The 21028-nt window shown below is 53.3% G+C and overlaps 1 protein-coding gene across 3 annotated transcripts in view; it reads left to right on the forward strand.

The window, feature by feature from the left end:
• The window catches only part of VPS8 (VPS8 subunit of CORVET complex), a 74236-nt gene that overhangs the window by 15176 nt on the left and 38032 nt on the right, over window positions 1–21028 (forward strand). For all 3 annotated transcript variants that reach the window (XM_064165349.1, XM_064165350.1, XM_064165351.1), the window contains exons 7-22: window positions 2781–2905; window positions 4044–4130; window positions 5609–5676; window positions 8038–8191; window positions 8289–8348; window positions 9066–9173; window positions 10229–10309; window positions 12528–12698; window positions 13535–13609; window positions 14999–15034; window positions 16206–16296; window positions 17331–17377; window positions 18951–19040; window positions 19414–19460; window positions 19957–20179; window positions 20742–20831. In XM_064165349.1, the coding sequence (XP_064021419.1) occupies window positions 2781–2905; window positions 4044–4130; window positions 5609–5676; window positions 8038–8191; window positions 8289–8348; window positions 9066–9173; window positions 10229–10309; window positions 12528–12698; window positions 13535–13609; window positions 14999–15034; window positions 16206–16296; window positions 17331–17377; window positions 18951–19040; window positions 19414–19460; window positions 19957–20179; window positions 20742–20831 (1553 nt within the window). The remainder of the gene's footprint in view (window positions 1–2780; window positions 2906–4043; window positions 4131–5608; window positions 5677–8037; window positions 8192–8288; window positions 8349–9065; window positions 9174–10228; window positions 10310–12527; window positions 12699–13534; window positions 13610–14998; window positions 15035–16205; window positions 16297–17330; window positions 17378–18950; window positions 19041–19413; window positions 19461–19956; window positions 20180–20741; window positions 20832–21028) is intronic.

Here is a 21028-nt window from a genome sequence, read left to right on the forward strand (position 1 = left end):
TCAGTTGCTGTCTGTTCCCCTGGATCCTGTCGTATCCTGTCTCGCACATATGAAGTCCTGCACAGTGTTACTGTGGTGCCTTTATGAGATTTCAGATCTCCAATCTTTGTTCCAGCTTTCCTCACAATGCATCTTTTCTTTCTCCCCCACTCACATGCAGAACATGAAAAGAGAGAGGTGGAATTGTTTAGCCTGGAGAAGAGGAGGCTGAGAGGACATTATTCACTAGAACTCCTTGAAAGGAGGTTGCAGTGAGGTGGGGTTGGTCTCTTCTCCTTAGTATGAGGTGATAGGAAATGGCCTGAAATGATGCCAGGGGAGGATTTGGTTGGAGATGAGGACAAATTTCTTTGCTGCAAGAGTGGTCGGGGATTGGCACAGGCTGCCCAGGAAGGTGGTGGAATCCCCATTCCTGAAAGTGTGTAAGAAACCTGTGGCCATGGCATTTGGGGCCATGGTTTAGTGGTCACGGTGGTGTTGGGTTTCTGGTTGAACTGGATGATCTCAGAGGGCTTTTCCAACCCAGATGACTGTGGTTCTAAAAGCAGATGCAGAACGTGGGCTTTGTTACCTTTGCAGAACAGTGCAGCACGGAGGAGCTGAGGGTTGTGGTTTGGTGCCTGAAGCACGGAGCAGTTGTTAGTCTGTGGTGGTGAGAGCATTCAAGAACTCAGCACAGACAGGTGCCTGCTGTTTATTGTCTGCAGGGAGAGACAGGGCATGGCTGCACATGGCATGGCTGCACCCCAGGAGGTTCTGCAGGCATGGGCTCCTCGTTTGCAATAGCTTGAGCTTGAGGAGTTCTGTCACTGTGGTGATCCTTACTGTTCCCTTAGGAAGGGAGAGCTGTGGTTGGACTCAATGATCCTGAAGGTCTTTTTGAACTAGAGCTCATCAAGCATTGTAACTGTGCAGCAGTTCATTTTCCCTCCAGTCTCTGGCCTTTAGCAACAAAACCAAGGAATAAAAGTCACCTACACTAACACTTAGCAAAAGCCTGTGTGGGACTTTACAGCTGATGTTCAGATGGGCTTGTGGAAGTGTAAGGAAAAACAAACCTTCTGTCATCTTCCTTACTGCCTCATGAAGTTCAGCAGGACCAAGTGCAAGGTCCTGTACCTTGTCCAGAGCAGTCCCAAGCACAAATCCAGGCTGGGCAAGGAGTGGCTCAGAAGCAGCCTGGAGGAGAAGGACTTGGGGATGTCACAGAATCACAGAACGTTATGAGCTTGGAAGTGACCTCCAGGGCTCATTGAGCCCACCCACCCTGCCAGAGCAGGATCACCCAGGGTAGTCCACACAGGAACACATCCAGGCAGGTTTTGAAAGTCTGCAGAGGAGACTCCACAACCCTTCTGGGCAGCCTGCTCCAGGGCTCTGTCACCCTCACTGCAAAGAAGTTTCTCCTCATGTTGAGGTGAAACCTTCTATATTAAAATTTGTATCCACTGTTCCTTGGCTCACTGCTGTGCATCACTGAAAAGCGATTGGCCCCATCCACTTGGCACCCACCCTTTAGATACTGACAGACGTCGATCAGGTTCCCTCTCAGTCTTCTCAAGACTACAGAGCCCCAGGGCTCTCAGCCTCTCTCCATAGGGGAGATGCTCAAGTCCCTCAGTCATCCTCATGGCTCTCTGCTGGACTCTCTCCAGCAGGTGCCTGTCTCCCTTGAATTGAGGAGCCCAAAACTGGACACAATGCTCCAGATGTGGTCTCACCAGAGCAGAGCAGAAGGGGAGAAGAACCTCCCTAGATGCACTATTTTTGATGTACCACAGCATACCATTTGCTCTCTTGGCCACAGGGGCACATTGCTGTCCCACTGGGACTCCAAGGTCCTTCTCCACTCCAGCTGGTGCCAAACTGCATGGGAGCCAGCACTGGGCACAGCCCAGAGCCAGCTGTGTGCTGGCTGCAGCCAGAGCATGAGAGCAGCAGCACAGGGAAGGGATCCTGCCCCTCTGCTCAGCCCTCACCTGCAGCACTGCCTCCAGCTCTGGGAACACAGCACAAGAAGGACTTGGAGGTGCTGCAGAGGCTCCAGAGGAGGCCACCAAGATGCTCAGAGGCTGCAGAAGCTCTGCTGTGGAGCCAGGCTGGGAGAGTTGTGGCTGTGCAGCCTGGAGAGGAGAAGGCTGCAGGCAGACCTCAGAGCAGCCTGGCAGTAGCTGAAGGGCTGCAGGAGAGCTGGGGAGGGATAATGGAGAAGGGCTGGGAGTGCCAGGATGAGCAACAATGGCTTTGAGCTGGGAGAGGGGAGAGAGAGTGGAGATAAGGAAGAAACTCTTGAGAGTGAGAGTGGGGAGAGCCTGGCACAGGTTGCCCAGGAAGGCTGTGGCTGCCTCCTGCCTAGAGGTGTTGAAGGCCAGGCTGGACAAGGCTTGGAGCACCCTGGGCTGGTGGGAAGTGTCTGTGCCTATGGCAGGGGGCTGGACCTGGATGAGCTTTGAGGTTCCTTCTGACCCAACCAGTTGTATGGATCTGTGTTGAATCTGAACACCGTTGCAGAGTAACTAAAGGAAACCCCAAGCTGCTTTGATTTCTGTAGTAGTTCATTCCATTTGTCACACCTCTGCATTTCCACACTCCCTGAGCCTCTTTCGTACCTTTCACAGTAACTTTCATGTGTCCCTTTACTACTCTGTGCTGCCGTCCTGTAGCCCTTCAAGAAGTGTAGGCCTGTGAGTGCTGGCATGCCCTCAGAGGACCATCCCTGATGTTAATTTTGGTCACTGCTCTTTCTCTCCCTCACTTTCTTACTCATTGTTCTGCTCTAGATCAGAACCAGGCTCTGCGGCTGTGTCTGGGCAGCACTGCTGTTGGGGCGCAGTATGGGGCAATCTCTGCTCTCAGCATCAACAATGACTGCTCCAGGCTCCTGTGTGGCTTTGCCAAAGGACAGGTAATGGTGAGGGCTGAGGGGATGCCCCCCGTGCTCTGTCCTTGTGCAGACTGCTGCCCAGAGACTGTCCAGAGGTGACAGCAGCCCAAGCCGAGGGCACTGACTCTGCAGCTGTTTGCTAGTTGTGTTTGTGCTGAGCAGCAATATCTGGAGCTGCATCCAAATCACTCTGTCCAGCAGGATGAGGGAGCTGATTCTGCCCTTCTCTGCTCTCTCAAAGTTGTAGCTAGCTTCAGAGTTGTTTTTTACCCATCAGAGAATCAGAATGGCTCAAGCCAGAAGGGGTCTCAGATATAATCTACTACAATCTGTCTGCCATGCCCAGGGACACTTCCCACCAGCCCAGGTTGCTCAAGGCCTCATCCAGCCTGGCCTTCAGCACCTCCATGGAGGGGCAGCCACAGCCCCCCTGAGCAACCTGTGCCAGTGTCTCACCACTCTCAGGGCACTCTTGAGCTTGAGCTGAGCACTCTCAGCAGGGCAAGAGAAGATATTCTGCCTCTTTACTGAGTCCTCACCTCCAATCCTGCCCCAGTGCTGGTGTCCCCAGAGTGAGGACACAAAGCTGCAGGAAGGAGGCCAGAGTAGGTCACAAAAATGATCCAAGGGCTGCAGCAGCTCTGCTGTGAGCACAGGCTGAGGGAGCTGGGGGGGTGCAGCCTGCAGAGGAGAAGGCTCTGGGAGGATCTCAGAGCTGCTGCCAGGGCCTGAAGGGAGCCTGCAGGAAGGCTGCAGAGGGACTTGTGCTGAGGGGGTCTGAGCCAGGCCAAGGGCAATGGTTTGGAGCTGAGGCAGAGCAGGGGAGAGTGGAGCTGAGGAAGAAACTCTGCAGTGTGAAGGTGGTGAGAGCCTGGCACAGGCTGCCCAGGGAGGCTGTGGCTGCCTTCTACCTGGGGTTGTTGAAGGCCAGGCTGGATGAGGCCCTGAGCAGCTGAGTCCAGCTGAGAGGTGTCTCTGGGCATGGCAGGGGGTTGCGGTAGGTGATCTCTGAGTTCCCTTCCGACGTGAGCTGTTCTGTGATTCTCTGATGTAAGGACTCTGCTGAGAGGTGACAGAGGGAGTACAGCAATGCCTTGATGTGCGAGGGCCTAAGGCAGCCCTTGGCAGGAGACGTTTACTGAGGACATTCTGCTTGCAGATCACGATGTGGGACCTGGCCAGTGGGAAGCTGCTACGCTCCATAACAGACGCCCACCCCCCGGGCACAGCCATTCTGCACATCAAGGTAACCACTGCGTGGGCTCCTTGCCTGCTGCTGCTTTGTGTTCGCTGCAGGGCGCTTGAGCTGCTGACCTCTGGAGGTCCCTTCCAGCCCAAAGCCTTCTTCCATGGTTCTGCCATCACTGTGTTTGCAGTCAGACATGTTGGGTGACCTTGTGTGGTGTGCACACATTGACAAAATAGAGCAGCTCTCTGGTAATGGTAGTGTCCAGAGGTGAGAGAAAGGAGCAGAAGCTCTATTTACAAAAGGAAGTACTTTGAGAGCTGACAGAACAGTATTGGCTGTTGAGGCACACCATAGCAAACAGCCGTTGTCTGCTTTGCCAGGATGTGTGAAGTGCTGGCTGGTCCCACACTGGCAGTGGTTTGAACTGGAGACAGGACTTGCCAGCTTTAAACTTCAAAGCACTGGAAATGTGGGAAGTTGCCTTTGTCAACAGTTTTTCATACAGCTTGTTTGGAATGTTTGGGCTGGAAGAGAAATCCTCTGAGGCTTCTTATTCAACACCTACAGAAACTCCCATCTGAATTTGCATGCCTTTGTTTTCTGCAGAGCTCTCCTGCTAGACCGTGATGCTCCTTGACAGCCTGGTCACAGCAGTGACTTTAGTGCATCACCCAAACTCTTTACTCTTGTCCTTTTTGGGGGCTTGCTGAGATATCCCAGACTGGATATGTCCCTGGGCAGCCTGCTCTAGTTGGAGGTGTCCCTGCTGACTGTAGGGGTGCTGGAGAAGATGCCCTTTGAGGGGCCCTTCTGACCCAGTGGCATCTGTGAAGCTGTAAGGTCTGGGAATCGCAGACCCTTGTGCAGCCAGTGTAGTGGGGCTCAGGCACACTGCACGAGGGCAGGCTCTCATGTGCTGCTTGGCCTGGACTGAGCTGTGGGCACACTGCTGCTCCCTTGCTTCTGCATCTGCCATGCTTCCATCTGTGGCCTGTGCAGCAAAGCGAATGTTCTGCTCCGGGTCTTCTGCTCCTGCTCACCCCTTTCTGTAGCTCAGGACCTGATGCTAGTATCAGCATTGAAGGCTACCTGGACACTGCTCTGCAGCCCAGACTGGTGCCTCAGCTTTCTTATCTTGCTGATTTGGTCCCATGAGCAGTTCTGGGCGCTTGAGGTTTTGGTCTGTCTGTGGCTGCAGCCCATTCAGCAGCTGGTGGGCTTGGAGCTGTGAGTGGTTGTAGCGGTGGCAGGGGTTTTACTGTGCTGTGATTCTGAACTGCCAGAGTAAGCTGTGGGGCTTTGGTGTAAAACTCAGCAAGGGGCTGAAGCAGAGAACCTTGCTGCTCTTGCCCACCATAGGAGAACCAGGAGCTGCCCTAACTCTGCCCGTGGGAAGCACCGTTCTGCTAGGCAGGCAGCTTGCAGCGCTGCCTGCTGTCTGCAGTGCTGTCTGCAGTGCCAGAGTGCACGGCCTGGTCTCTGCCGTGCTTTGGTGAATTCCTCAGTGCCTCCTTTGACCCTCACTCTCTGCTCAGTTCACAGATGACCCAACGCTTGCCATCTGCAACGACAGCGGGGGCTCCGTCTTTGAGCTGGCCTTTAAGTAAGACAAGAACTGAAAGTCCTGGGGAAGAACACAACAGCCTGGTGCTGGGTCATAGCTCCTAAAATCGAAGCAAAAACTGGAACCAGTAAAGCTGCCCGAGTAGCCAAGGTGCCATTTAGGCCTGCAGTATGATTGCACAGCTGGGGCAAGATGCCAGCTGGTGGTGGAGCAGGCAAAGGATGGCCTCAGTTGAGGCCTCGGTGCATTTTCCAGCTGCAGTGTTCCTTCAGGGCTCTGGTGGTCGTTGCAGAAGTGCTGCCCCTTGCTTCTCCTCCTTTTGGGAACGAGAGCTGCCCTGCAGTAACTGCTTGTTTTCTTTTGGGCTGCTTCAGGAAGAGGGATAGGGAGGAAGGTTCAGCAGTTTCCAAAGTGCTGCTGTTAAATAAGGTCTTAAGGAGCTTTTGTTTGTATCTGAGCATTTGTGTGGGGCTGTGTGGAGAGTCCTGCACGTGAGAAAGAATGCACCAGCACAGCCCGGGGGGCATCTTGCTGGAAAGCAGCTCCATGGAGAAGGACCTTGGAGTGCTGGTGGGCACCAAGCTCCCCATGGGACATCACTGTGCCCTTCTGGCCAAGAGGGCCAAGGGTATCCTGGGGTGCAGCACGAGAAGTGTGGCCAGCAGAGATAGGGAGGTTCTCCCACCCCTCTATTCTGGGTGTGGTGTGTTAGGAACTTTCCCCCCCCACCTGAAACATGCCAGAGCAGCTCAGATGACTTGGAAGTAAGCTAAAGCTCTATTCCCAGCAAAGCTAAGTGTACCAGCTTATGGACACAATATACTGACATGTATTTACAGTTAGGTACAGTGAGAAATAATACACAGATCCAGACCTCCCCTGGACAAAGCCCTGAAGGGGCCAGTGCCACCCTCTCTGCCCAGCTAGAAAGCAGCCAGCAGGGCTCACCTGTTGTCGGGAAAATGTTAGTGGAGGAGTCAGAGAGGAGTGAAGAACAGCAAACAGAGCCAGCACCCAAGAGCCAAGAGCAGAAGGGATGTATTTGTTGGCTTTTTATACCCCTTAGCAACGCAGTGAATGGCACAGACTTTGTCGTTGCTTTTTTTCCACAGCCAATGCCCTCAGATTGCACTCAACTTCCAGGAAAGGCCTGATTTCTCTTGCTGGAATTTTCCAGTATGCCTTAAACTACCACATGTGGTCTCAGCAGGGTAGAGTAGTGTCCAGCTTTGGAACCCCAGTTCAAGAGAGACAGAGATCTGCTGGAGAGAGTCCAGTGGAGGCTATGAGGATGACTTGGGACTGGCCCAGCTCTGCTGTTAGGAGAGGCTGAGAGCCCTGGGGCTGCTTAGCCTGGAGGGGAGAAGGCTGAGAGGGGACCTGAGCAGTGGCTGTAAGTACCTGAGGGGTGGCTGTCAGGAGGAAGGTGCCAGGCTCTATTTGGTGGATCCCAGGGATGGCAGAAGGAGCAAGGAGTACAAGCTGGGACCCAGGAGGTGCCACCTTAACATGAGGAGAAACTTGTTTGCTGTGAGGGTGCTGGAGCTTGGAGCAGGCTGCTGTTGTGGGTTTAGGATGAGATGTCTTAATGCTAGAGAAAAGTGGTCCAGGAGTACCAGAGGTGCATAAGGGAGAGATGGACACCAGTAGGTTCAGTTGTTTCATTCCCATCAGCCTGCACTCCTACCTAAGCCAGTGTCTCAGGCCATTGTTCCTCCCTGCCTCTCTCTGTTCCCAGCCTGGACTCTGCTCTCGTGCGGTGCGGGGCAGGTCGTGGCCTTCTGTGGCTAACTTTTGCTGGCCTGGGGTGGGGGAGGAGGCCTGTGGGGAGAGGACAGGGAGACTGGGGGGGGCAGGGAGACCTGGTGTTTGGCCTGTCTGGGGGGCAGGTTTTGGAAGGCATTGTGCCAGTGAGGGTTCAGAAGCAGCCCAGGCAGGAGGGCAGGGCCGGGGCTGAGTGTCAGTTGGTGTATTCTGGGTCTCTGTAGGTACTCACACAGTAATGCCCTCTGAGCTTAACTCACTGTGGAGCAGTTTTATTTTGCTCCTTTGGGAAGGGTCAGACAGCTTCTGTCCACTCAAACCAGGACAGCTGCCCAGAGAGGTTGTAGAGTCCTCTCTCGAGCCTTTCCAAACCCACCTGGATGTGTTCCTGGGTGACCTGCCCTGGGTGTTTCTGCTCTGGCAGGGGCTTGGTCTCCATCTGCAGGGGTTCCTTCCAGCCCCCACCATTCTGTGACTCTGTGACTGCTTCCAGTGATGCTCTGAAAGCAGCAATCCCTGGAGCCATTCAAAGAACTTTTTAAGAGCAGTGTTCATGGAGGATTGCTCTTGGGTGTTCATGAGCTCCTTGGGCTGATCTCTTGACCTGCCTGCTGAGCTGATTTCTCTTCCTTACAGGAGGGTTATGGGAGTGAGAACCTGTGAATCTCGGTGTCTCTTCAGTGGCTCAAAGGGGGAAGTTTGCTGCATCGAACCATTACATGCAAAAGTTGAGCTGAGAGACCACCCTATCACCCAGTACTCCCTGCTGGCCATGGCCTCCCTGACCAAGGTAACCTGGTGTCTGCAGAAGGCTCCGTGTGGGAGGTGACAGTGGAGAAGCTTGCTGGTGTGCACTCAAACTGATTGTGCCTCTGCTTTTCTTGGAGATCCTGGTGATTGGCCTGAGGCCGTCTCTGAAGGTGTGGATGACCTTTCCCTATGGCCGTGTGAGTAACGGAGTCGTGGGGATTGTGGCCACAAGCAGCTCCTAAAACGAAGGTGCAGGGACCAGAACTAGATGCTTGCTGTCGTTGCTCCGTCAGCATGCAGGGAGTTCTGCCTTGGGGAACTGCAGTGCTCATCTGTTGGTCTGATGTGTGCAATTTATGGACAGAGGAGGTGGAAAGGCTGCTCTCAGCTGTACCTGTGTGTGAAGATGCTGACTCTCCAACAAGTAGGAAGGGAAAGATGCAGAAGTCCCTCCCCTTCTTGTCTTCCCTGCTGCAGCCTGGATGCACTCATGGATGGGACACGGAGCTGATTGTGGTTACAGCCACCTTGGACTGGAGCCACTGCTCTACCTAAGACCCATCGGCTGCAGGGATGGAAAACATGAGGAGTTAGATCACTAAGCACTTGGAAAGGCAGCTGGGGAGAGATGTTGGGGATGTTAGGTTGGGAAATGGAGACTAGGCTGCTAGCAAGCAGCTGCTGGCACTGCCTCAGTTTGGGAGACTGGAGTTAAGGACACAAGTTTTATTCCAGCTGCCCACCCACTTTGCCACAAGGCACAGCCTGCCTCTGTGCTGTGTGACCTCAGAAGGTCAGGAGACTGCTTTGCAGCCTTGATGTGTACCTGGCAAAGCTGATGAACAGCTTTTGTCCTGGAACTAAGGTCCTGCCTCACCTGCCTTCACATCCTGGCTGTGCTTCTTGTCTGACAGATGGACCCTTCCAGTGTCCCCCTTCTGGCGTGGCACTTTGTGGCTGTGCAGAGCTCTGTGAACCCCATGCTTGCCTTCTGCCGAGGAGATGTGGTTCACTTTCTCCTGGTAAGCCTTGAGAGCTGCCTGTGGGGTACTCACTTCTTACACAGACACTCAGCTGGCCAAGCCCCTGTCTCTGGCTGTGTGGTGCCTGTGCATGCTAGGGGTGTCTACAGCCTGCAACCAGCTTGAGAAAACAAACGTGCTGGGCTTTTTGCTTCAGCAAGCAGCAGTGCCCTTCCCTGGAGATCTGGAGACATGAGCCTGGTGTGTTCCAGAGCTGTTAGTTTGCTGCTCACCTCACTTTTACTGCTTGTAGAAGACTGTGAATTGTTTTCAGAGACATCACCTGAATTTGGGGTATCAGTTTCTGTTTTGCTTTAGAACGTGAGCCTGTAAAACTCTTGTACATCTTGTTTGAAGGTGATTTCAGTGTGAGGGCACTGCCCAGGCTTCAGAAAATCTGGCACCTGGGCTTCGGAGTGCTAAGTTTGTTTCCCACTTCTGCTGCATCCTGGGACCTTAAGCTTTGCTTGAGCATTTGTCTGGATTAAATCTTCTTTCTGCTCCATCTTCTCTCTTGGTGAACTTGGGGAGAAAGGAAAGGGTTTACATTTAAGCCTCTCTTGCTGCAGAGGTCTGTGCATGCAGAAGCACCTGCCACATATACCCAGATGTGCTGCAGGCAGTGCTGCAGACATCTCACCTGTATTCGTAGCCTTCTTTCTGTCCTTCAAGTTGCCAAAATGTGAAAAACCAACTTCTTCCTCTTTGCAGAATGCTTGTTTTTAAATTATGGATGAATTAAAACCAGTTCCAGATGAGCATTCTGTAGTTCTGACTTCAAGAACAGCATGTTCCTCTGTGGGATGAGCAAACCCTTCAGAAGGAGTTGTCTTGCACCATCTCTGCTTGTTGCAGGGTTGCAGTGGGAGTCAGTGAACGAGCGTCAGGTCTGCTTTGGTGCTCTGTACCCGTGGTGGAGGTTTGCACCCGTTTTAGGGACTGAGGAGCCTTAGATAAGATGGGAGGCAGGGTAGGGAAGCTCCAGATGCCTTGAGTTGTCTCCATGCCCTCTAGGAACAGCTGAAGGAGTCAGCCTTGTCTTATTTCTCTTTCAGGTCAAGAGAGATGATACAGGTGCAATACATGTCACTAAGCAGAAGCAGCTTCATCTGCACTATGACCTCATCAACTTCACTGTAAGTCTCTGTCAGAACAGATCATTTGTGTTTGCTTTGGCACTACTTTTCCTGTGTGGGTGTCCCTTAGTTCTCTACTCCTGGCTCTACACATGTAGCATAAGGAGTGGGTGTGTTCATCTGAGGCTAACCCACTGAAAGTGTCCTGCGCTGGACACTCTGAAGCCTCAGCTTGCCTGGGTGCTGGGCCAGCTCAGTTCAACTGCACTCTCACCTGGAAAGGCTGAAACGGATGAGCCTTGGGGTCCCTTCCAGCCTGGGTGTGTGGTTCTGTGGTAATGTGCTAGTTTGAGGCTAGCTGAAATACTCTAGTGAAAGAAATTAGCTTATAGGCTGTGAAAGTTTTTTGACACTTTGAACAACAACATAAAAAATGATTCCACTCTAAAAACCATTTGCAGAGTACAGCAAGTAAACCCCAGCTGGACACCCACATCAGTTGGGAGCTGAAGCCTATGAACAAATAAGCTTGGCTTTTTGGAAATAATGGTGAAAGCAGTGAAAAAAGAGACATTGTCATTTGCACCAAAGTAGAAGCCACAGAAGCTGTGGGTGTGCAGCCTGGAGAGGAGAAGTCTCCAGGGGAACCTTAGAGCTGCCTGCCAGTACTTGAAGGGGCTTCAAGGAGGCTGCAGAGGGACTGTGCCCAAAGGCCTGCAAGGACAGGATGAGGGGAGTGGTTTCAAATGAGAGCAGGGCAGATTGAGAGTGAATGTGAGGAACAAGTTCTGCACCAGGAGGCTGCTGGAAGCCTGACACAGGCTGCCCAGGGAGGTGGTCGAGGCTCCATCCCTGGAGCTCTTCAAGGTGAGGCTGGAAAAGGCTGTGAGCAAGCTGCCCTGGTGCAGGATGTCCCTGCTGAGTGCAGGGCTTGGGCTGGGAGACCTTTGGAGGCCCCTTCCAACACAAACCATTCTATGAGTCTAGGACAGGCTTTGAGTTAAACTTAGCTGGACTGTTTCTCCTCTAATGCCTCCTAAGGGAGTTGAGCACAGGTCTTGTGGCAGACTTGGTTTTGAGACCTCTGGATAGAAAGTGTGCCAGAGCAGAATGCATGCCTCAGGAGAGCAAGAAACCTGCTGGATCTGCAGGTGTGTGCTGTGAAGGAAATTGCTCATCATTCTTACCAGTGCTCAAGGTGATAGTCCAGCATGAGCCTCCCTGTCTTTACCTTTGGAGTTAAACATGGCGAACAAAGCCATTGGCCACCCTCTGGGGTCAGTACTGGGGCCAGTGCTGTTCAATCTATTCAACGACCTGGCTGAGGGCACAGGAGCACTACTGGCAAGTTTACTGATGGCACCAAACTAGGAGCTGTGCTGGCACCCAGTGAGACCTGGACAGGCAGGGAGCTGAGTGGGGAGAAATGGAATGAAATCCAGCATGGACATGGGGAGAGACTTGGAGCTGGGAAAGAACAACCCCATGGAGCAGGAGAGGCTGGGACTGAGCTGTTGGGGAGCAGCACAGGGGAGAGGGACCTGGGGGTGCTGGTGGGCAGCAGGGTGCCCAGGAGCCAGCAAGGTGCCCCTGTGGCCAAGGAGGCCAAGGGCATTCCGGGCTACACTGGAAGGGCTGTGCTCAGTAGGACAGAGAGGTTCTTCTGCCCCTATGCTCTGCCCTGCTGAGGCCACAGCTGCAATCTTGTGCCCAGTTCTGGGCCCTCAGCTCAGGAAGGAGCTCAGGGAAGTGCTGCAGAGAGCCCAGCCCAGAGCCCCCAGGCTGCTGCAGGCAGTGGCAGCTCTGCTGGGAGGCCAGGCTGAGGGAGCTGGGGCTGCTTGGAGCAGAGGAGCCTGAGGGCTGCCCTCAGTGCTGCTGCTGAAGATGTGCAGGGCTGGAGCCAGGCTCTGCTCAGGGGTGGCCAAGGACAGGCCAAGGGGCACCAGGTGCCAGGAGAGCAGAGGAGGTGCCAGGGGAGCAGAAGGGAGACCTTTGTGAGGGTGCTGGAACCTGGAGCAGGCTGCCCAGAGAGGCTGTGGAGCCTCCTGCTCTTGGGCCATCCCAAACCCACCTGAATGTGTTTTGTGTGCCCTGCCCTGGGTTTTGTGTGCCCTGCCCTGCCCTGTGTGCCCAGTCCTTGGACTGCCTGATCTCTGCACATTGATTCCAGCCCCTGCCATGCTGTGATTCTAGTACTTCCAGTATTGATCCAGCTGTGGCCAGAGGCAGGCCCTGGCTGTGTGCCCTGCTGAAGCCTGCCCTGTGTTACTTTTTGCAGTGGATCAACTCGCGCACAGCTGTGCTGCTGGACAGCCTGGAGAAGCTGCACATCATCGACCGTCAGACGCAGGAGGAGCTGGAGACTGTGGAGATGGCAGAGGTGCAGCTGGTCTACAACAGCAGCCACTTCAAATCACTTGCCACAGGAGGCAACGTCAGCGAAGCCCTGGTAGGCACAGGGACCTGCTTGTGTCAGCTTGCTGCTGCTGCTGCTGCTCATCAGAGGCTGCAGAAGCTCTGCTGTGGGGCCAGGCTGGGAGAGTTGTGGCTGTGCAGCCTGGAGAGGAGAAGGCTGCGGGGAGACCTCAGAGCAGCCTGGCAGTAGCTGAAGGGCTGCAGGAGAGCTGGGGAGGGACTTTGGAGAAGGGCTGATAATGCCAAGCTGAGGGACAATGGCTTTGAGCTGGGAGAGGGGAAATTGGAGTGGAGATGAGGAAGAAATTGTTGGCAGTGAGAGTGGGGAGAGACTGGCACAGGTTGTCCAGGGAGGCTGTGGCTGCCCTCTCCCTGGAGATGTTGAAGGCCAGATCTGATGAGGCCATGGGCCCCCTGGGCTGGTGGGAGGTGTCTGTGCCCATGGCAGGGGCTTGGAACTGGATGTGCTTTAAGGTCCCTGCCAATACAAACAAGTAGGAGATTCCTACTCTGAATTTCTCATGTCTTCAGCCATAGCAGTGCCTGTGCAGAGCAGTCCCTGCTCTCATCTCCTAGATGGTCTTGCAGGAGCGTAGAGGACCAGGCAGAGTTCCTGTGCTTGTAGATACCACACTTCGTTCTTGTCTGAAGTGGAAGTTATCCCTGCTTATGGCAGGGAGGTTGGAACTAGATGGTCTTCAAGCAAATGATCTCTGAGGTCGCTCCCAAGCTGAGTCATTCTGGGATTCTATGCAAGAGCCTCCATAACTCCTGTTGCATGTCACATGCTGGACTCCAGAGTGACTCTGGAGCTGAGATGCTTCTTGGGAAGCTCTACAAAACCAAAGCCCAGCATTCTTCTCTCTGCAGGCACTGGTTGGAGAGAAAGCTTGTTACCAGTCCATCAGCAGCTGTGGGGGACAGATATTTTACCTTGGGACTAAGGTAAATGTGGGCAGTCTTCAACAGAAACAGAGGGCATGGCCTGTGGGTGGCAGCTCATCTTCTGGAGAAGGGCATTCTGGATTCTTTGTGCACCTAGAGAAACGTGCAGTGATGGGGTCTCAGCCATTGCACTGTCATGAAAGTGTCCTGCCTTATGCTGCTTCAGGTAGAGTTGTGGCATCACTGACACACTCTGTCCTGGGCTTCAGCTTCTCTGTCCTAAGTGTGCTGCAGAATCAACAGAAGAAAACAAATCAGCAGGGAGAGCCAGAGTGCACCACATGGGTACTGCTGAGGGCACTGGAAGAGCTCTGATCTGAGGAGAGGCTGAGTGCTGGGGCTGGTTAGCCTTGGGAGGAGCAGGCTGAGGGAGAGCTCATTGCTGCTGACAAATATCTAAGGGGTGGGTGTCAGGAGGATGGAGCCAGACTCTTGTCAGCAGTGCCCTGTGACAGGACAAGAGGCAATGGGCAGAAAGTTGACCACAGGCAACTCCATCTAAACGTGAGGAGGAACTTCTGTGCTGTGAGGGTGGCAGAGCGCAGAGCAGGCTGGCCACGGAGGTTGTGGAGTTTCCTTCTCTGCAGACTTTCAAGGGCCACTTGATACATGTGTGAACCAAAAGGAGCAGCTGACAGGGTGTGTAGATGTGTGAGCACCCCGGGGGTCGAAAAGGATGGGACATTTTTGTTACACCTTGAATCGTGTGAGAAGGACGTGAGTGAAAAAAACAACCAAGTGCTGTATCCTCAAAGGGGTGAGAGAGGCACCTGGGGAGAAGAGCATCTGTTAAAATAGAGATAAAGCAGTAGGTTTGAGTGGGGCAGGTTGTGGGAAAGTGGAATTGTGGCATGCACAGACTTCTTGATAAGCAGCCACTGGCTCCGCAGACCTGGGCCTTGGTCCCCTCTGCAGCTGCGGTCTCCTCCTCGCACCCTGCTCTGTCAGTTTGCCATTTCAGCTCTGCGTGCTGAGACTGCCTGGCCTGGGGTGACATCAGCAGATGTGTTCCTGGGTGACCTGCTCTGGGACCCTGCTCTGGCCAGGAGGTTGGACTGGGTGATCTCCAGGGGCCCCTTCCAAGCCCTGCTGTGCTGTGATCAATGGAAGAAGCTTCCCATGCAGGTGTGCCGCCCGCTGTGCGAAGGCAGAGCGCTGGCTGGCTGCATGGCATGGGGAAGAAGGGAGGGATGGTGACTTGGAGCAAATGGGTTGTAAGGCCACACAGAACCATGGTTTCTCTTGGCACAGGTTGGGTGTTTATACTTAAGGTTGAGGATTGTTTTTATTGGCTTCATCTGGCCCAGCTTGTTCCGGTGGGGCTGTTGAATACCAGAGGCTGCCTGAGCAGCTGTGGGTGAATAACTTTTGCTTTGTTCTGTTTTCCAGTCTGTTCATGTCTTGACACTGAGGAGCTGGAGAGAGGTATGTTGGGAGGAAAACACAGCTTATTAGGTTTCAATTGCTCAAATCTAATTGGAGAGAGGGGAGGGAACATTTGTGAAGCATGTTGTGAATACTGTGCTCAGGGGCCATGTGCACAGCCAGCACTGTAGGTACTCTGCTTTCCGTGCTGGGACTCCTCCTTGCATGGAGGTGCAGGCTGGGTGGAGACCCTGGTGTCCTACACCCCAAGTGCCTTGCCGTGTTTCAGCCTTTGTTCACCAGATGGAGTGGGAGCAGTGCCTGTCACAGCAGTGTGGCTGTCAGCCTGCTGTGCCAGGCACACAGGGGTTAAATCGGATCCACTGGGTTTGTGCCCACCTGATGCAGGAGCTGCGCCATAAAATCCACCAAAAGTTCCTGGATTTTAGGTTGTTGCTTCTCTTGGTAGAAGACTTTTTTGGGAGCATCATTTCTTTGCCAGCCGAAGCCCTCCACATTCATGACCTATGGCCATGGTTTAGCATTAGCCTCGGCAGAGTTAGAGAGTGGCTGGGCTGGGTGGAAGGACTGACTGAGAAGTGCTGGTCTTAAATGGGTTGCATTCAGAGAGGAGAGCAGCAGCACATGGAGGGGATTCTGCCCCTCTGCTCTGCTCTGCTGAGACCTCACTTGCAGCACTGCCTCCAGCTCTGGGGCCACCAGCACAAGAAGGACCTGGAGCTGCTGGAGAGGGTCCAGGGGAGGCCACCAAGATGCTCGGAGGCTGCAGAAGCTCTACTGTGGGGCCAGGCTGGGAGAGTTGTGGTTGTGCAGCCTGGAGAAGAGAAAACTCCACCTTACAGCAGCCTTGGCAGTAGCTGAAGGGCTGCAGGAGAGCTGGGGAGGGATATCGGAGAAGGGCTGGGGGTGCCAGGATGAGCGACAATGGCTTTGAGCTGGGAGACGGGAGAGTGAGAGTGAAGATAGGAAGAAATTCTTTGCTGTGAGGATGGGGAGAGCCTGGCACAGGTTGCCCAGGAAGGCTGTGGCTGCCCCCTCCCTGGAGGTGTTGAAGGCCAGGCTGGGTGAGCCCTTGAGCAACCTGGGCTGGTGGGAAATGTCTGTGCCCACGGCAGGGGCTTGGAACTGGTCGGTCCCCTCCAATCCATCCCATTCCCTGATTCTGTGACTCTTCTGTAACCCCAGGGTCTAATGTTCTTGATTATTTTAGAGAGTCGACCACCTTCTGAAACAAGAGTGTCTCATGGATGCCCTGGCGCTGGCTTGGTCATTCTATGAAGGCAAAGCAAAGGCTGTAGTAGGTGAGTTAGACTTGGGTGGGGGATGATCTGTCTTCTGTTTTTCTACTTTTTAACTGAAAGTAGAATGTTGGTGCTGGAGCTGGGCAGAAACACCACCTTATTTGGGATTGTTTTGAGGTTTTTAGAGTTCGGGTCCCTTTAGCAGCCTGTTGCTTTCCATTGAACATCAGACCTGACCTCTATGTGAGTCCTGCCTGCTGTCACTGCCATGAGGGCGGATCTGGGTGTCAAGTATCCACCCTGGTCAGATATTCCTGAAGGTCATGCATGAGCTGTAGGTGATTTGCAGTGTGATGTTCTGTCAGTTCTGCCAAGCAAGAACCTTCACTAAGGTCTCGTCTGCCTGTGGAGCTGCCTGAAAGGATTGCTGGCTCTTGGCAGTATCTGCTGCGCAGGAGGACGTTCTGTGAGCGCCTGCCTTGCTGTGGTGGATGTGTTGATTATGCTAGAAGCAGCCACTCCCGCTGTCTGCTGCGGGCTGGACGCACACACTTCTCAGCATGTAACTTCTGGTGGCTTTGGCAAATGAATCTCAGGCTCTCAGGAGGGGCTGCTCCTGTTGTGCAGCTGCTGGAGTATGAATATGTCTCCCTTGAATGCAGTGAAGCAGACAACTTCCCAGTGTTCCAAAAGTCCCTGGCTCGTGGAGTTGGCTTTTAAGATTTTTTTTCCCTTAAGGGCTCTGAATTCAACTCTTTTGCATCAAGGCATCCTGCAGCCGTTAGCCTCCTGTGCACAGCCTGTGCCAGCCCTCTGCTCATCACTCCCTCAGTGTTAGCACTCAGATCCTTCTTGCCATTGCTGTGCTGGAAGGGTCTCCACATCTTTCCCCTGGGACAGGAAAGCTCTTCAGGAGAGCAGTGGGCTAAAAGCAGCACATCCAAGTGTGGATTTAAGTACCCTGAACCTCTGCTTCTCAAGGCTAGTGGTGTTGGCATCTAAACTGGGGAGGTTTTATATTTCCAGTGGTATCTTAAATGAGAAAAGCTTCATTTTGGTTTATGTATTGATTTTTTCCCCTTCATTCTTTCTAGGCTTGTCTGGGGACACAAGCAAGAGGAAAGCAGTCATTGCAGACAGGGTGAGTCACTGCCCTGCTCCTCCACAGCACTTCCTGTATGCTGATGTGACCCTGACTGGAGGGAATGGCTTCAGTCCTCCAGGAGGGACTCCAGCTGACTCTGGAGTTTGTCCATGTGCCTCTCTTGCTGGGGCTGGCAGCAGGATTTTAGAAAAGGTGGGGGAAAGAGCTCTGCAGCGTTAGCAGATCCAAACGTGATGTCCTGCAGACTTGAAACCTCTGCTCCCCTCAGTACAGAGGAGGTTTTGTAGCTAGCTCAGGGTTTCTTGACCTTTGGTGGACTCAGTGGCCACCAGTCTGTAGCTCTCTGACTCTTAGCATGGATATTCCTCCATGGTGCACATGGACAGGGTTCGATTGAAGCCTTTGTTCCTGCCCAGCAGTTACAGAAACCTTTCCTGGGAAGAGAAGGTTTAAAATACACAGTTCCTGCAGCGATGCTTTGCCTGCATTTGTTGTTCATCTGTACTTTGCAGGTAAAGAAGTTGTGCTGTTTGGTAGAGATACTGCAACTTGTCTTTGGGTGAAACATGACCTGGATGACCCTTGCACTTCAGCATGTGTTCTTCTGCCAAGTACTGGCAGATTGGCTGCCTAGTTTCTTGCTCACTTAGTGTAGGCCTTTAGTACTCTACGGGACCACTTCTAATGCCATGTCATGCTGTTGTCTCCTGGCAGCCCCTTCCCTCTTCCTTCTACAGAAAGAACAACCCCATGGAGCAGGAGAGGCTGGGACTGAGCTGTTGGGGAGCAGCACAGGGGAGAGGGACCTGGGGGTGCTGGTGGGCAGCAGGGTGCCCAGGAGCCAGCAAGGTGCCCCTGTGGCCAAGGAGGCCAAGGGCATTCCGGGCTGCACTGGAAGGGCTGTGCTCAGTAGGACAGAGAGGTTCTCCTGCCCTTCTGCTCTGCTCTGCTCTGCTCTGCCCTGCTGAGGCCACAGCTGCAATCTTGTGCCCAGTTCTGGGCCCTCAGCTCAGGAAGGAGCTCAGGGAAGTGCTGCAGAGAGCCCAGCCCAGAGCCCCCAGGCTGCTGCAGGCAGTGGCAGCTCTGCTGGGAGGCCAGGCTGAGGGAGCTGGGGCTGCTTGGAGCAGAGGAGCCTGAGGGCTGCCCTCAGTGCTGCTGCTGAAGATGTTCAGGGCTGGAGCCAGGCTCTGCTCAGGAGCACTGGGTGCCATCTGGAGCAGAGGAGGTGCCAGGGGAACGGAAGGGAGAACTTTGTGAGTGTGAGGGTGCTGTAGCCTGGAGCAGGCTGCCCAGAGAGGCTGTGGAGCCTCCTGCTCTGGGGACATCCCAAACCCACCTGGATGTGTTCTGTGTGCCCTGCCCTGGCAGGGGGTCAGAATTCATATTTCAAGATCCCTTCTAACCCCTAATGTTCTATGGTTCTGCCCAGGCAGAACACAAAACTTTGGGGGTTGCACTCAAATATCTATGGAGGTCTCTTCCAACTCCTAATATCCTGTGATCATGTGAACTTAGTGTTCACCAGCTCCCAGCTCTGTCTACTGAATGTGCTACTGAGTAGAGCTTTGGTGTGGGATTTGAATTGATTTTCTGGTGTGTTGCCATCCAGATGGTTGAGATCCTTCTCCATTACGCTGATCGGGCGTTGAGGAAGTGCCCTGACCAAGGGAAAATCCAGGTCATGGAGCAGCATTTTCAGGTATGGTGCTGCAGAAGGCTCCATTGGCTAAGCCTTTTGAGTTGTTTAATGAAGCTTTGCTGCAAAAATTATTTGTGTAGTTTGCAAAACCATAGTTGTGGTTCACCTGAGCTCTCCCCTCTGTTGTGAGGCACTAACCAGGTCAGGACTCTGCTGGCATAGCAGAGCCTGTACACCCTGTGTCCTCTGCAGAAGTGTGGCTGGAGGTTTACTCCAAATAGACCAGCAGATGGGAGAATCTGTAACTTTGCCAGCTGGTTCAGAGGACTCCTCGACTCTGCTCTCTGTTGGTCAGCCTCCGTTCTGTGCCCTGCGGGGTGTGCTCTTTGGCAGGGCTTTCACCGGTCACAGCTTGTCGTTGTTTCTCCTGCAGGAGGTGGTGCCTGCCATCGTCGATTACTGTCTCTTGCTCCAGCGCACGTAAGTCTGAGCTTGCAAGCCTGTCCCTCAAGGCAGAGCACCAATCAGTGTAGTGCTGAGCTTTGCCCTGGGCTGTGGTATGCTTCCTCCAAACCATGTCCTCATGGTTCCTCCATCGCATCCCAGGTTAGAGGAATGCTTAAGAACTGCTACCAAAGTGCTCAGTACTCACAAGCCTGTCTGAAAGTTTTCTTGGTGTGTTGAGGAGAAGGAGTTTGTTGCAGTCTGTTTCCCCCACACCTTCTCCTTAAGAAAGAAGCTGCCTTTAGAGATAATGTTTTGTTTTCCCCTCTGTCAGTGAGTTGCTTTGCTGCAACGTCCATAGCCAGTTTGTTCTGTGTAGCTGCCTGGAACTACACGTTCAAGACAGGAGCAGTTCATGTCTCAAGATGAGAAATACAGAGGAGAAGGAGTTTAAGTTGGAGCCCTCAGAAAGCAGATAAGGAAAGAGATGTTAAGATGATTATTTCATAACTGAACACTTTTTTCCTCCTAGGGATCTGTTATTTAACCAGATCTATGATAAGATGAGTGAGAATTCTGTAGCTAAAGGCATCTTTCTGGAGTGCTTGGAGCCATATATCTTAAGTGACAAGCTGATGGGAATCACAGCTCAAGTGATGAAAGATTTGCTGCTTCACTTCCAAGACAAGAACAGGTTGGAAAACTTGGAAGCCTGCATTGTGCATATGGATATCACCAGCTTAGATATCCAGCAGGTGAGCTGTTGTGCTGCATAAACTGAGCTGCTGTGAGGAGGTGACATCAGGCAGTCACTGGTGCCTAAACTGGCTGCTCTGAAGAGGTGGGGCAAGGGACAGTGGACACAAACTGGAATGCAGGAGGTTCCACCTCAACATGTGGAGAAGCTTCTTTGTTGTGAGGGTGCTGGAGCCTGGAGCAGGCTGCCCAGAGAGGCTGTGGAGTCTCCTTCTGTGGAAACTTTCAACACCTGCCTGTAGACACATTCCTGTTTGGCCTGCCCTAGGTGACCATGGTCTGGCAGGGAGGTTGGACTGGACCATCTCCACAGGTCTTCTTCAACCCCTACTCTTCTAGGACTCTAAATGGTAGAATCTGGACAGTTACAGTCAGTGCTTGCTACATGAGCAATAAACCTGGGGGCCTGTCCTTGCAGAAGGTGATCCTGCAAGTGGGAATTCTCATTCTATTTTGAATGATGCTGTTGGCTGATGCAGATGCAAGAAAAGAGATTGCTTTTGAGAGACCAGAGAGCTCTGAGCGGCTGAATGTTTACATTGTGCTTTGCTTGCCTTGCAGGTAGTTCTTCTGTGCTGGGAAAACCACCTGTATGATGCCATGATCTATGTGTACAACAGTGGCATGAACGACTTCATCAGCCCCATGGAGGTAGGGAGGCTGCTGGGCAGTGTGTGGGAGCGTTGCCGTGGACATCTCATGTGCTCAGCGGCACTGCTGGCACAATACTGTGTTAGTATCTGAGTGATAGAAGCACAGCTCCCTGTGTACAGAGCTGAGCAGGAAGCCTAGAAGCAGTCCCTGTGGTGAGGCAGGCTTGGTTCTTAGCGCTTGGGTGTCACTGATCG

This window comes from Pogoniulus pusillus, chromosome 26 (assembly GCF_015220805.1).
Source record: "Pogoniulus pusillus isolate bPogPus1 chromosome 26, bPogPus1.pri, whole genome shotgun sequence".
Taxonomy (NCBI): domain Eukaryota; kingdom Metazoa; phylum Chordata; class Aves; order Piciformes; family Lybiidae; genus Pogoniulus; species Pogoniulus pusillus.